Consider the following 15,595-nt stretch of genomic DNA (forward strand, 5'->3'; position numbering starts at 1 on the left):
GTGAGCACTCAGGGCTGATTTCCTTCAGAATGGATAGGTTTGATCTTCTTGCAGTCCTTGGGACTCTCAAGAGTCTCCCCCAGCACCATAATTCAAAAGCATCAATTCTTCGGCGATCAGCCTTCTTTCTGGTCTTTATGGTAAAATAGGTAGGTTCGCTTTTAAATGTGAACAGAATTAAATTTATCCCCAGCCCCTACCTTGAACCACCTCATATTAAGAATAATCATCTGACACAAGAAGATTTACAGATACTGTTTATTTGCCAAAGAGAAAATGGGAGAGTTGTTTGATAAGTGGCGGGCAGGCAGTGTGATAGTAATCACGTATATGCATAATAACCACAAAGCGTTTCTTTCATGTATATTGAGTGGAAAATAAGAAGTGTAAGCCATTAGTACTCTTTGTTCAAGTTACTACAGAGAGATTTATCAACTGCTCCTTATTTAACCTCAGAAGATACAATTACACAGCAGAGAGATGAAGCCATATTTACATGAGAAATATGTGTTGTTGTTGTTTTTGACCCTTTAACAGCTACCCCAGGGATTTTGGGAATGATAGTTTAGTGGAGTACTGAACATTTTCTGTTATAGAATATTCTAGCTCAGGCACCCCCAACCACTAGTCCTGTTAGCTAGGGATCATGGGAGTTGTAGGCCAAAACATCTGGAGGGCCGCAGTTTGGGGATGCCTGTTCTAGCTCCTTCTCACGGAATGACAATCCCCTGGGATCTCTGGAAAATGGGAATAAATATTAAATCTGTTCCCACCAGTAGCAATGAGGAGGAAAGTGTTCTTTCCACTGGGAACTACGAAAAAGAATATATAACAGTATTTTGCTTTCCCATGAACAATTGGAAACTGAAGTTATCTGAGCTAGGAACAGACAGCATCTTCACCAAACAGTAATTCCCGGCCTCTTTCTGAGACTTCATAATTAAACAAATATAACTTTGATGCAAGCATAGTGCACATATGATCAAAGATACACAGATGTTCCGTGGGATGCAGGGATGGGGAACATGTGGCCCTCCAGGTGCTGTTGGCTTCCAACTCCCACCAACCCGTCAGCATAATTCAAGAACATCTGGATGGCCAGAGGTTCTCTACCCCTCACCTAATGTAATGGACCTAAAATGTTTTCTCTCTGATCCATTGCGTAATAAATACTATAATGGGAGGAATCAACCTCCACCATCTCACAGGTCAATTAAACTACCTCCAAAAATTGTTAGATTAAGTTTCTGAACCTGTTCACAAAGAAACACGGGGTTGTGTTCAAGTAACTTTTACTCAAGGCAGACCCATAAAACGAACGCACATAAGACATGTGTCATACATTTAAAGCAGTATCATACCACTTTAAACAGTTTTGGCTTCTCTTAAAAAATCAAAGGAACAGTATTTTGTCAAGGGTGCCAAGGGTTGCTAGATAAGCCCTATTCCCTTTACAAAGCTACAATTCCCAGAGTGATTTATCCATCAGTTTCTCTTCTCAGGGACCTCTGGGGGCTGTCACTCTGTGAGGGGAGTGGGATCTCCCAAGCAACCTCAACAAACTACAGTTCCCAGAATTCTTTGGAGGAGTAATGACTTTTTAAGTGGCATGATGCTGCTTTAAATGCTTAGTACAGATGGGGCCCCAGTTAGTCCATAGCTGCCAAGTTTTCCCTTTTCTCGCGAGGAAGCCTATTCAGCATAATGGAAAATCCCTTAAAAAAAGGGATAACTTGGCAGCTATGAGTTAGTCTTGGCCACTGATTTTGATGGATCTACCCGAGTAAGGATTGGTTGAATACAACCCACAGTGTACTCATATAGCTTCTGGGATTCCAGCACCCAGGTGGGAAGCCCTGCTAATACTACGTGGCTGAGCCTGAAGACCAGCCGTTTTAATTTCCTACAATGCCCTTGACATAGTTGTGGGATTCACCTAATGAGGCCCATCAGCACAAGCCCTGTGTGAGGGTCACCCGTCATGCAAAGGGGCTTTCCACCTTCTTCTCCCCCCGCATGCCCCCTGGCGCCCCTGAAATTGGCTTGGGGGGCATTGGGAGAACCTCCAGAACAACACACAAGGGGCAAAGACAGAGGACCATTCCACCTGGCAAGTTGCAATGCTGGTGCTGGTGGGAAATTCACCATAGCATGATGCTGAAATCCGCCCAAAGTGTGTTGCCTAGGATTCTGGGCTTCAGTGTGAATATTGTTGACTACTTTAAGTTGCCCAGCAAACAGCCAACATTACTAGGTGCAGAAATCTTCATGAAAAGATGGCACCATATCGCGCGGCAAGAGGTTGTCAATAATTATGGGTTGTAACCAAAGTTAGTCCTTCTCAGAGGAGACCCACTGAAGCTAGTGGACACATGACTAGCTTAGGTCCATTAATTTCAATGGGTCTACTCTGATTATAACTTAGTTGGGTACAGTGCAATGACTGAAATGGTGGAGGTTTCTCAGTGATGTTGCCCTATGGCAAAACCCATCACGTGGCAAAAACCCATCACTTCTGTAGTGATGTTCAGAATCAAGGTGTTCTGGACCAACATATATTGTGACTTTTTTTGGGGGGGGGGAGTTAAAAGGCCAACGAAAGGGAATTCCCTAATGCCAAGATCTCCCTCATTTGTAGGTTTTTAACACAAATTGCAGTGGTGGATAATGGTATATTGCTTTCCTCGGCAGACAGAGACATCCCCCCACTGCCCCCAAACAATATTCTGGCCCTGAACTTTATCTGATGATGGAGCAGCTTCCTCCATACCCTGTTTGACATCCACTTCCAGAGTTGCGTCTTGTGTCTCCACTGCTGCATCCGGCATTAGAGGAAGAAGCGACACCAGTGGCGTAGCCACCGCTTGAACACTCAGAGGTGTAGGCCTCTCCTCCACAGCCTCCTGTGCTCCCAGTGGTGTAGCCTCCACCAGCTGAGGAAATGCGCGGTCCACTTGCGCTGCAACCCCCGCTTCTGGAACTGTATCCTCTGCTCCTAGAACTAAAACCTCCACTTCCTGCAGATCCTAAGCCACAATCCCTAGGTCCACAGGGAGCCACACAGCTGCTATTGCATTGCCCAAATCCAGAGCTCATTGTGCATCTCGATTGGTACCCTCCACTTCTAGAGCTAAATCCAGTTCTGTAGTTCAGCCTTCCACTTCTGGAGCTGAATCCTCCTCCGCCGCTGCCACTTTGTCCTTCTGATCCAAGCCCATAGACACGTCTCCTTCCAAATCCACTTCCTCCCAAGGTACCACCATATGCAGCTCCACCACCTGGAGAGATGTTGGAGCAACCCAACACAGCTACAGGAGTAGGGGGAAATAAACAGTTACTCAGACACACACTTCTAAGGCCTCTCGGTGAAATGAATAGCATTTTTCAATGCAATAATAAAGGTAAAGGTAAAGGGACCCCTGACCATTAAGGTCTAGTCACAGACAACTCTGGGGTTGCGGCGCTTATCTCGCTTTACTGGCCGAGGGAGCCGGCGTTTGTCTGCAGACAGTTTTTCCGGGTCATGTGGCCAGCATGACTAGGCTACTTCTGGCAAACCAGAGCAGCACACGAAAACGCTGATACCTATTTATCTACTTGCACTTTTGAACTGCTAGGTTGGCAGGAGCTGGGACCAAGCAATGGGAGCTCACCCCGTCGTGCCAACCTTCTGATCTGCAAGCCCTAGGCTCTGTGGTTTTATACGTCACAGCGCCACCCGCGTCCCAGTGCAATAATATATAGCTTTAAAGTTACTTACCTATGTTAACTGGAGTAGAACTACTTATCCTGCAGAGAAAAGAGAAGAAAATGTTAATATTCCAAGAGTGCCACAATTCTGTAGTAATCGGGGAAGTAACTATTCCCCCCCCCATATTTCAGAATTCAAATTATTTTCATATTTTCTTTCTCACTTTTGAAATGTGACTTTGAGGAATACTGAAGAATTGAAAGGCAAGATTTTTGTGTAAGCTTGCTAGGTTCGATCACTTCAAATGTTATTTGGCCACGTTTTAAAGCTTAGTAACAGTTAAGAATCAACCACACATTATTGAGATAACTTGATAACAGGATTTCTTCCTGGATTCCAGCTGATTAATTCAGCATCTTAACCCAAGCGCTCCCTGAGGGGTGATCCTTCTATGTTGTACTACTCTGATCTATACATTTATTCTGAAGGTTTTATCAATGCAACGTTATTGTTGATTTTACGTTGTTCATCAAAATCTCTATATTTACATTCCAAAGAGCAATATAAGCAATGTTCCAGCAAGGATATGTATGAGCATTGCATGGGTGCTATTTTTTTCCCCACCCACCTGCTCTCTTCTCCTTCCAGAAGTGACCTGTACATAGCAATCTCAATGTCCAAAGCCATCTTAACATTCAGCAATTCCTGGTAATCCCTTAGCATGCGGGCAAGTTCATCCTTAGAGCACTGCAGGGCATTCTCCACCTCCGCAAGTTTTGCCTTGGCATCCTTCAGGGCACAGTCGCCACGCTGCTCATTGTCAGCAATAGCTGTCTGTAATACATCAATCTTCAAAAGGCACAGATAAAGAGAGAAAAGAGTTGATCCATTAATAATAATAATAATAATAATAATAATAATAATAATAATAATAATAATTTATTTATACCCCACCCATCTGGCTGGGTTTCCCCAGCCACTCTGGGCAGCTTCCAACAAAAGATTAAAAATACATTAAAACATCAGTCATTAAAAACGGGCTGCCTTCAGATGTCTTCTAAATGTCAGATAGTTGTTTTTCTCTTTGACATCTGGTGGGAGAGCATTCCACAGGGCAGGGGCCGCTACCGAAAAGGCCCTCTGCCTGGTTCCTTATAACTTTGCTTCTTGCAGTGAGGGAACTGCCAGAAGGCCCTTGGAGCTGGACCTCAGTGTCCGGGCTGAATGATGTGGGTGGAGACGCTCCTTCAGGTATACTGGGCTGAGGTCATCTAGGGCTTGAAAGGTCATCCTCAGTGTAATAAAATTCAGTGAGTAGGAGAAAGATCTGCACCTGCTCTGCCTCCTAGCCCAGTCTAAGGAGATAGTCACAGACTACATGCATTCCATACTTTTGAAGCACATTCAAAGCACACACGCCCCCAAGAATCCTGAGAAATGTAGTTTCTTAAGGGTGCTAAGAACTATAGTTCTCTGAGGGGTAATTTGCAGGTCCCATGATTACTGGGGGAGGGCAGCAGAATGTGCTTTGAATGTGCTTTAAGAGTATGGTATGCCTGCAGCCCCAGACTCTTGAGCCATATGCGATTCTTCTGATTCAGTTTAGTCCAGGCTCCCTGATCATTAGACATTAAGAAATGAGCAGCAGCCAGAGGTGTCTTTAAACTCTATGGTGGGAAGGAAAGAGCTGGGGCAGGAAAGAGGAAACGTAGGGTGGTGGTAGGGAAATCAGATGACTTCTTGGAGGGGAGAATCAAAAAGGAAGGCAGCTGGTACAAACAGGCATGGAAATTATGTACGAGCAGGTGGATTTTTTTTTAAATGATCAGTGATGTTTCAGGTTTTGGAATGAGTAAAATATAAACCAATGAATCTAGCAAGCTAAGACAGTATTAATGTCTTAACTTTGATTACAGCAGGACTGGGAATTTCCCTTCCTTCGCCTCCCATTTTTGAATAAATACAAAATGTTTCTTTCAGTTCTGAATGGTGAGCACAAAGGTCAGTGTGAATCTGGGGGTGGCCAATGAGGTGCCCTCCGGGTGCTGTTAGCTCCTACCATCCCTGATGGACTACATCTCCCATTGACAAAAATCACCTGGAAGGCTCCTCATTGACTATCCCTGGTGTATATCAAGACCAGGAAAATTATTTCTGCTGCTCAATCTTCTCCTGTTCGACTTCACCTCTCTCACCTGTTTCTTGGCATTTTCCATATCAGCCTTAAGTCGCTGGATAAGGCGAGTCAGGTCCTGGATTTCTTGGCGGCCCTTAGCCAAAGCGTCACAGTGATGCCCCCAGGTGGACTGCAGATCTTTGAACTAAAATCAGAGAGAAATGATGCCTTTATTTTTGGCTCTGTGGATTCAATTATCTAAAACAGTGGTAACAATCAATGGCAATTGCTTCTCTCTGTTGCAGACAGGCGTATATCATGTTTACCTTGGTTTCATAAAGAGCGTTGACCTCGTCCTTGCTCCTCTGTACAATCTCCTCATACTGACACCTCACAGAGTTAATGATCCCCTCCATGTCCAGCTCTCGGTTGTTGTCCATAGACACAACAACATTGGTGTCAGCCGTTGTTGTCTGTAAGCTTTCTATTTCCTGAAAATAAAACGTACAATGGATATTTTTTTTAACAGGCGGAAGGTTATCAGGTGTCTATACTGGATAGAGACAGTTTGGGCTATTCCATGTGGCCACTCTATTCTTGTGACTGTAACACCTTTTGAATGCTTTTAGTTCTGACTTTTAAAGTGTTGTAACCCACCCTGGTACCTGATGGTGAAGGGCAGGTAATAAATTTAATGTGGATGATGATTAGTTTGTATGTTTAAAGCTTGCTGCTGTATCCAATATTAATAGAAGACACTATTTCATTAGCTGTCAAGATGGATGAACTATCTAAAGCTGTCTTCTGGTTGCCTTGGAAATTGGCAAGGGGAATTAGTTTGAATCAGCTCACATTTAAAGGTGGATCTATCAAATTTTACAATGCAGTTCTCCAACCAATGTTTATAATAATAATAATAATAATAATAATAATAATAATAATAATAATAATATATTTATACCCCGCCCATCTGGCTGGGTTTCCCCAGCCACTCTGGGTGGCTTCCAACAAAAAATTAAAATACAATAATCTATTAAACATTAAAAGCTTCCCTAAACGCCTGGTAGTTGTTTTTCTATGTAACTTCTGGTGGGAGGGCCCTCTGCCTGGTTCCCTGTAACGTGGCTTCTCGCAGAGAGGGAACAGCCAGAAGGCCCTCGGCGCTGGATCTCAGTGTCCGGGCAGAACAATGGGGGTGGAGTAGGCCATATTGGCCACATCTAAAGATGCGGCCAATGCTGGGGAAAATAGTATTGAAAAAATGCCTTCTTTGGGGGGATATTGCTTGGGGGGGAAATGTACATTGGTGAAAACTTCACATAAAATGTGTTTATTAGGAGATATTCATATTAAACTGCAGGCAAAATTTCATGAGGATTTGTTTTTCTTATTAAAAAGAAAACCGCAAATTGCAGCAGAAATGTGAAAAATTGAATTTAAGTTAAGAAAACAGAGATCCAAAATAAATCATGAGAAATACTTACTGCTTCATGGACACATCTGAGGAACTCCAGCTCCTGTCTTAAGGCTTCCACTTTCACCTCCAGCTCCACTTTGCCAGTGTAAGCACAATCCACATCCTGAAAGACAAGACACAATAAATACTTCTCTATGGACTCTTCCAAGCCTATGCCACTTTTCCAATATAACACTACTTGGTGTCAAAACCTATTAGATATCTTATTCAGATATACTCTGCCCGAGTTTAATACCCTTAAACTGTGGAGCCCTGATAAAATCCAAGAATGGATCTTTGATCAGGACGCCGCTATAGACATCTTGAAAAACCTCTGGGTTTTCTTACTGGTTCACCCAATTAAAAGCAGTCAAGGTCTGTGCCAACTACTGGGCGGATATCACTGATCCCATTCTTCGGAGAGCTTTTACTATGGCCAACAATACCTACGGTACACTTGGCCGGTAGATTTGCCAGAATCCCAGTAGAGCTCCGTTTGTGCCCTTGCCCCCTGAGAACTAAAGAGGACCTTATACATTACCTTCTTCAGTGTCCTCTCTATTCGAGCTTTAGAGGTGCAAATCATACCCAATTCAATATGTAACCCCGAAGATCGCGTAAAATGTTTATTAGTTGATGCCAATCCACAGATTTCCTATGTGGTAGCGGTCTATGTGATGAAAGCCATGAAAGCTCGGGAAAGATTTCTGGCTGACAAGGAAAAGACCCCTTTATTGTGTTCATAATTTGTTTTTATTGGATTTTATTCTTATTTTATATGTAATGAATTTTAACATTGTTATGTAGATATTTGTGTAAAGGCTTAGTCCTCACAATAAACTTTACTTTGGTAATTCAGTGACCACAGGGCTTGCTGAGGAGAGGAGAGGAGAGGAGAGGAGAGGAGAGGAGAGGAGAGGAGAGGAGAGGAGAGGAGGTCTCCATACTTTCAGTCAAGAAAGACCTGAGCTTTAATATGGCGGATAATTAAATCAACCATTCTTATGTTATCTCCTTGTCTCAAGTGGAGTTGGGAGAGAGTAGTGGCACAGTCAGAGGAAGGGCACCTTTCTGTCAATGTGCAGCTTCCCAGAACTTTCCAAACAATATATACTTATGGGACTGTGCTTCCCATATTGGTATATTTCCACGCATTTGAAGTGGCTCTCACTGCTGGGAGTAAGTCTCATTGCACTCAATGGGACTTTCTTCTGAGTACAGATGCTTAGAATTGCACCATGTCACTCCCTACAACCTACTGAAGCTGCCACAAAGTGAACCCCACAGTTTTACTGTCTGTAACCTGACATCCATTGATATTTGCTTGATTCTAAAAAAGGGAAAGGTACCCCTGACCGTTAGGTCCAGTCACAAACGACTCTGGGGTTGCGGTGCTCATCTCACTCTATAGGCCGAGGGAGCCAGCGTTTGTCCGCAGACAGCTTCCAGGTCATGTGGCCAGCGTGACTAAGCTGCTTCTGGCGAACCAGAGCAGCGCACAGAAACACCATTTACCTTCCCGCTGGAGCGGTACCTATTTATCTACTTGCACTTGACGTGCTTTTGACTCTTAGATTAAAAATAAAAATAAAATCACTGTAGCATTGCATACGTACCTGTATGTATACTATGATTTCATTGGGCCTTTCTAAAAATAATAATATTTTTTTAAGGGTGTAGCGTACACACAACCTTCTAGATGTTGCCAGACTACAAATTCCACCATCCTTGATCATTGGTTATGCTGGTTGGAGCCGATGGTGGGTGGGGCTGAGTCTATCAACATCTGGAAGGCCATCAGTTCCCTACTTCTGCTATAATATAGACAACGTGCACACAAAGAAAGACCTGTTATAAGGTACCTAGTAAGAAGAATATGATGGATAAAAATCTTTTTCCAGCACTGTGTTTAGAAGATGCTTTGGGGGGAGCTTCTCAAGCAGGGAAAAGTGTAATGACCATGCCATGCCTCCAGCTCTTTGAACATTTTAATTAATTGCCTTTTCCATTCTTCGAAACCAATTGGACTCACCTTTTTCAGCAACACAAATTCATTTTCCGCAGCCATACGCCGGTTGATTTCTTCTTCATACCTTTCAGTGGAGAACAGGAGGAGATACAATGATTTCTGAGAATCAGCTCTATTGCAAAGAGTCAGGGAGGCACTGACTGAGTGTGGACAGAGGGCTGGACTTGCATTGGGGAGATTCTGGCTTGGGACTCAGCATGGCTGAGCAGCACAGGGTGAAAGAAGGCCGAGCATGTTCATCATATTGAACTAGGCAATATTTCTCCATTGAATCTACCTCGTAGAACTCAGAATGAAAATAACAAAGGTAAGACTTCTCTTGGAAAAAAGCAATGACAAACCTAGACAGCATCTTAAAAAGCAGAGACATCACCTTGCCGACAAAGGTCCATATAGTTAAAGCTATGGTTTTCCCAGTAGTGATGTACGGAAGTGAGAGCTGGACCATAAAGAAGGCTGATTGCCGAATAATTGATGCTTTTGAATTATGGTGCTGGAGGAGACTCTTGAGAGTCCCATGGACTGCAAGAAGATCAAACCTATCCATTCTGAAGGAAATCAGCCCTGAGTGCTCACTGGAAGGACAGATCCTGAAGCTGAGGCTCCAATACCTTGGCCACCTCATGAGAAGACTCCCTGGAAAAGACCCTCATGTTGAGAAAGATGGAGGGCACAAGGAGAAGGGGATGACAGAGGACAAGATGGTTGGACAGTGTTCTTGAAGCTACCAACATGAGTCTGACCAAACTGCGGGAGGCAGTGGAAACCAGGAGTGCCCGGCGTGCTCTGGTCCATGGGGTCATGAAGAGTCGGACATGACTAAACAACAACAACAACACTTAACACTTGTCTTATAAAGCACATTTCAAGTGTCCAAACTTTTTTAGTCACACTACCACCATAATCTTTACAATAGCCCTACAAGGTGGATCAGCATTATTCTTCACAAATTGCTGAAGGCTGTGTCTTAGAACAATCACAAATGGTTAGAGGACACAGCATCCCAGGAGAAATAGGCCCCTTACTCATTTCTTAATCCAGACCTTTTGGGGGGAAGACAGCCCAGCATTTACCTGCATTTGTACTCTTCAACCACATCCTGGAATTTAGCTTGCTCACATTGCAGCTGCTCCCGCTCATTCAGCAAAAGATCTAGCTGCCTCCTCAGTGTTGCAATGTAGTTCTCAAACAGGTGGTCAATGGTTTTCTTCTCAACAGGCCCCTGTTGCTGCAGGCAATTCCATTTGGTTTCCAAAAGCTTGTTTTGCTGCTCCAAGTGCCTCACCTGCAATTAAAATGAAGCCGTGGTGATAGCCTACTAAACACAGGAACCTATTAGGTCTTCCTATGAGATGGAGAAAAAAACTCCCCCTCAGTTCTTGAATCCAATGGATTGGGATTTTTTTTGCCAGAGCCAGGCATTGGCATTTAATGCATTTCTAAAGCAAACAGAAGAGTTAATTTGACAGTGAAGAAACAGAGTGAACCCCCAATTATCTAGGAACATAAAGAGCTCTGCTGGATCAAGCCAAAGACCCATTGTAGTCCATTGTTCTGTTCTCACAGTAGCTAGCCAGATGCCTGCGGTAAACCCACAAGCAGTACCTTGTGTGTAACAGCATTCTCCCACTTGTGATTCCCAGGAACTGGGTTGATGGGTAGTATACTATGCATACCTGCCAAGTTCCGGCCTGAGAAATAAGGGACTGGACCGGAAGTAGCAGACCGGAAGTAGCGCTGCCGCCATTTTGGAACTGGGCAAAGCAGCATCAAAAGTCGCTTCTGAGCATGCTCCGCCCAGTTCCAAAATGGCCGCCGCACCAGAATAAACCGGGGGGGGGAATCTGTTTTTTCGGCTGGGGACAGCCGGAAAAACGGGGGTTTCCCGGGGAATACGGGAGACTTGGCAGCTATGATACTATGCAGTACAGCTAATTGCTTAGGGAATGCTATCGGAGAAGAAATGCCTACTTTCTTATTCTTGTCACCAAGTATACAGTGACAAATTATAGAACAAAAGCGTTTAAATCTGCCAATGGAAAAAAGAATGGTTTGCAAATAGACAGAACTACAAGCCTTATAGTACAATCCTATTTTTATTTACTCAGAATCAACAGTTTGCCCTCCAGTGTTCAATGGGGCTTACCCCCAAGCAAGTTCTAGCTAAGAGTGCAGTCATAATCAATTTAATTGTTAATCAAGTTAAGGCTTGGCCTGGGAGCAAGCCACACAGAACCAGAGCTTGGAAAGTCCCTTTTAAAATAAATAAATAACCAATTCCAGTTCACATTTGTCGCTTTACTAAAGAAACTAGTTTGGTTCACATTCAGTTCCCAGTTCAAATTCATCCAAAGGAAACATCAAAATACACACGGTGGAATATAAATTGTTTAATATCACACACACACACACTAATGATGATCTTCAAGTTTAAATTCCAAAGGGTCTGAAAGAGTTCAGTGCATTTCTGCTTAAACAGAATCGGGGAAGGGCCACAGAACAGTGGTACAGCATTTTTTCCCCCAAGCAGAAGGTCCCAGGTTCATTTTCCCTGTACCTCCCAATAGGGCTGGAAGTCTCCCCTTTCTGAACCCCTAGAGAGCTGTTGTCTGTTTGCAAAGACAATACTGGGTTGGGTAGGGTTTGTCCGAAGCAGATTTAGGAGAGCATGACCAGTTTGGTTGCACTGGGCACAGAGCCTTGGGGATGCTGCAGGCAGTGCTGTCATGCAGAATGGAAGGCGAGAGATGGGAGCCACTGAACTTTGGCACTGCACAGGGTGCTACTGAAATTTTGAGACCCCACTGGGTTTTTATAAGGCAGCTAGAAACGATCCATTTCCATCACCTCCATAGGTTAGAGCAGCTGCAAAAGAAGGAGCCAAGAAAAAGGGTGCAGCCATTTGCACCCACACGTTCAATGCATGTGAAAACCCAGAGGGATTTATTTGTGTCCACGGGCCTCTTGCTTTAAAGCAGCCGGAGAAGGAGGCCCTTCATGGTAAAAAGGTAAAGGACCCCTGACAGTTAAGTCCAGTCGCAGACGACTCTGGGGTTGCAGCGCTCATCTCACTTTACAGGCCGAGGGAGCCGGCGTTTGTCCACAGACAGTTTTTCCAGGTCATGTGGCCAGTATGACTAAGCCACTTCTGGCGAACCAGAGCAGTGCACAGAAGCTCCGTTTACCTTCCCGCCAGAGTGGTACCTATTTATGTACTTGCACGTTGACGTGCTTTTGAACTGCTAGGTGGGCAGGAGCTGGGACCGAGCAACGGGAGCTCACCCCATTGTGGGGATTTGAACTGCTGACCTTCTGATCAGCAAGCCCAAGAGGCTCAGTGGTTTAGGACCACAGCGCCACCCGTGTCCATAGACCATAGGAAAGAAGTTGGAGGATGCAGAGCATCCAGCAACACGGCACAACTCACAGCTAAGCTCCCATCTTGCTCATTCTGGCCATGAGTTGTGCTGGCCACTGTGCTGTGCTGCATCTTGCCTCTTTTCACGCAGTCTCCAAGAGGCTGCTGGTCAGGATTTTAGGAATCTGCACAGTTTGGTTCTGCAGGGTTTCGCACTCTGATTCTATTTTATCCATGCCCTGGTAATCTCACAATTAGATTACTGAGATGCATTCTACATGGGTCTACCTATACATGGTCTGGAGATTATAACTAGTTCTAAATGCAGCAGCCAGATCATCGGGCACATTTGCAAGGGATCTTATGACACCAGTTCTTAAATATTTACACTAGATGCTTATTAGTCACCACCAACATGCAAAACCCTAAATGGCTCAGGGTCTGAGTGCCTGAAGGAATGCAATTCCCCATACAGTCTTGCCCAGTAGCACCCCACCTGTGGAATATTCTCCCCTCTGAGCTCTGTCTGGCTTCTGCTTTGTATGTATTTTGGAACCCAATAAAGGCTTGCTTTCTTGTTGCAGGCCTTTTACGATAGTATGCCCAGATTGAAGGACTATTACTTTTGCTTTCAACTCAGTTTTCTCTCTTTATCTTGTTTGTTGTGACCCATTCCAACACCATACACAATATACACCTTAAAAAGAAATAAAATAACCAATGCTGGCCAATTTTAATCAGTCTGGAGGCATTGGAATCACTTTTGTTAATATGGGCAATTTTGGTTCTGGTGTGTTACCGTAGTATGGACATTATGTCACAGCCCTTTAATGCTCTAAAAAGATATTTGTCCTGTATTTTTTTTAGTTATATGCAAAACTATTTCAATAATTAATATTTAAAGAAACATTTTGATTAGTTGATTAGTAAATAAACATAGTTGATTAGTCAGTTTTATTTCATTGATTGACAGGCCTAGAAATGAAAGATGTTTTTAAAAGGCAAGGAGAAACGTAATCATAATTTGAGTAACTCAGAAACGAAACGTGATAGAATATGCAGTCCGAAAGGTTCTGCATCCTTGCATTTCCCCACTTAAGCCCAGTCCCATAAACCAGTGTTTCCAAACCCTGGGTCTCTGGCTGTTTTTGGACTACAACTCCCATCATCCCTAGCTAGCGAGACCAGTTGTCATGGATGATGGGAATTGTAGTCCGAAAACAGCTGAAGACCAAAGGTTGGGAAACACTGCCATAAACTATTAGAAGCTCTTTGAAAAGTAAGACATCTCATTGTCTCTTCGCAAGAGGCTAACTCAAACAGGATGCAAAAGAGCAGACTCACCATACAATCTCACCTTATCAATGAAGCAGGCAAACTTGTCATTGAGGCATTTGATCTGCTCACGCTCCTCCACCTTCACTCTAGAGATCTCTGGATCAACCTGTATGCAAAGGGGCCTCAGGAGGTTTGTATTGATCCTGACTGACTGGATCCCCCTGGAGTCACCAAAGCGGCCAATGGGCTCATAGCCCAAACCCCCGCAAACAGGACGGCCACAAATAATGCTTCTGCTGCCATACACACCACCACCCAGACTTGGGATGCCAAAGCCAAGTGTCCTATAGCCTCTGCCACAAACACCACCAAAACTTCGGCTGCTGAATCCACCATATCTATAGCTACCACTTCCTTCGCCACCGTAGCCTCCAAGGCTTTGGCTGCTGACACCTCCAGGTGTGCCATAGGCCCCTGCACTTCGACTACTAAAGCCTCCAGGCCTGCCAATGCCAGCGCCATACCCTACGGGCCCAAAGCCATAACCCAATGGCCCAGGACCATAGCCCAAGCCACTGAAGTCCCTAAAGCCTGCACTGTATCCACCAGAACTTCCTCCGTATCCACCAAGGCTTCCACCAGAAAGTCTTCTGCTACGGCCGATATTATAGTGGCTTATGCTGCTGTAGCCGCCACATCTGCCTCCTCCGGTGTAGCAGATGGAAGACAGGCTGTTGCCACCCCTAAATCCACTGCTGATGGCCGAGCCAGATGATAGCCGTCTTCCATTAAGGGACCGGGAACTGAAGCACTGCCGGCTCATGATGGCTTATTCAGAGGTGGGACAGAGATTATTGAAGCAAAGCTGAGCTGCAACCAGATGTCCCAGAGAGAGGGGAAGAGAATGGAACCCCTTTTCACATGTCCACTGGAAGTTTGTGCTTTATATACCTTCAATAAGATGGGCATGGCCTCAAGATGTTTAATCCATGGGACTGGTTGATTTGGAAGTCATAAATGGCAAATGAGATGAATTTTTAAACATGCATACAAAAGGAGACATCAAAGAAAGAGAACATCTGAAATGGGGAGAAGTCGCTTGGCTTGCAAGCAGCTGGATGATGACATTGTGATCTCTAATTAATCTGTTTTCCATAAGGCAATTAGGCTCAAGCTAAATGGCTTCAGAAAGGCCCTTTGCTGCCTCATTCAGAAGCCGCCATCCCGCCCCATCTTCCATGCAGCGGTGGAGGAAGGGGTGTGTGGTGGGTGCGGGCTGCCCCAGGTGTCATCACCGAGGGGGTGTGTGTGACAAAATGACAAAAATATGAGTTTCAAAATAAATGGGCTCACGAAACTTTGTAGTTCAGTCAACAAGCGCAACGAAACGCGGCTGTCACTGGGTGCCACACTGCGGGGGCCGGCACTTACCGTGGGGCCTGCAGTGTGCCCGAGCCACGTGTCTCTCCTGGGAGTGATGTGGTGGCTAGGGCGCCGGCAGGCTCCACGCTGCCTGAAACGGCAGCGTGGGGCTTTCGTCTGCCCATCACCTCTCCCTCAGCCGCCCTACAGCTGAGGGGGAGGCAGTGGAGAGGCTCCAGGCAGTGCGCCCCGCCCCTGGCTGCAGGATGTGCGGGCCACACCGGGCACCTGAGCAGCTAGCTACG

General features: G+C 44.9%; 1 protein-coding gene across 1 annotated transcript; it reads right to left on the minus strand.

Moving 5' to 3' along the window:
* Nucleotides 1–2,739: 2,739 nt before the first annotated feature.
* On the minus strand, nt 2,740–14,751 carry LOC118081542 (keratin, type II cytoskeletal 7-like). Its single transcript, XM_035108036.2, has 9 exons — nt 14,008–14,751; nt 10,366–10,577; nt 9,296–9,356; nt 7,292–7,387; nt 6,134–6,298; nt 5,887–6,012; nt 4,320–4,540; nt 3,761–3,789; nt 2,740–3,308 (listed from the first exon to the last, which is right to left on the minus strand). The coding sequence occupies exons 1-9, from the start codon at nt 14,749–14,751 to the stop codon at nt 2,740–2,742; spliced, it is 2,223 nt and encodes a 740-aa protein (XP_034963927.2).
* Between the last annotated feature and the right edge of the window lie 844 nt (nt 14,752–15,595).

The sequence above is a fragment of the Zootoca vivipara genome, chromosome 2 (assembly GCF_963506605.1).
Source record: "Zootoca vivipara chromosome 2, rZooViv1.1, whole genome shotgun sequence".
Classification (NCBI taxonomy): domain Eukaryota; kingdom Metazoa; phylum Chordata; class Lepidosauria; order Squamata; family Lacertidae; genus Zootoca; species Zootoca vivipara.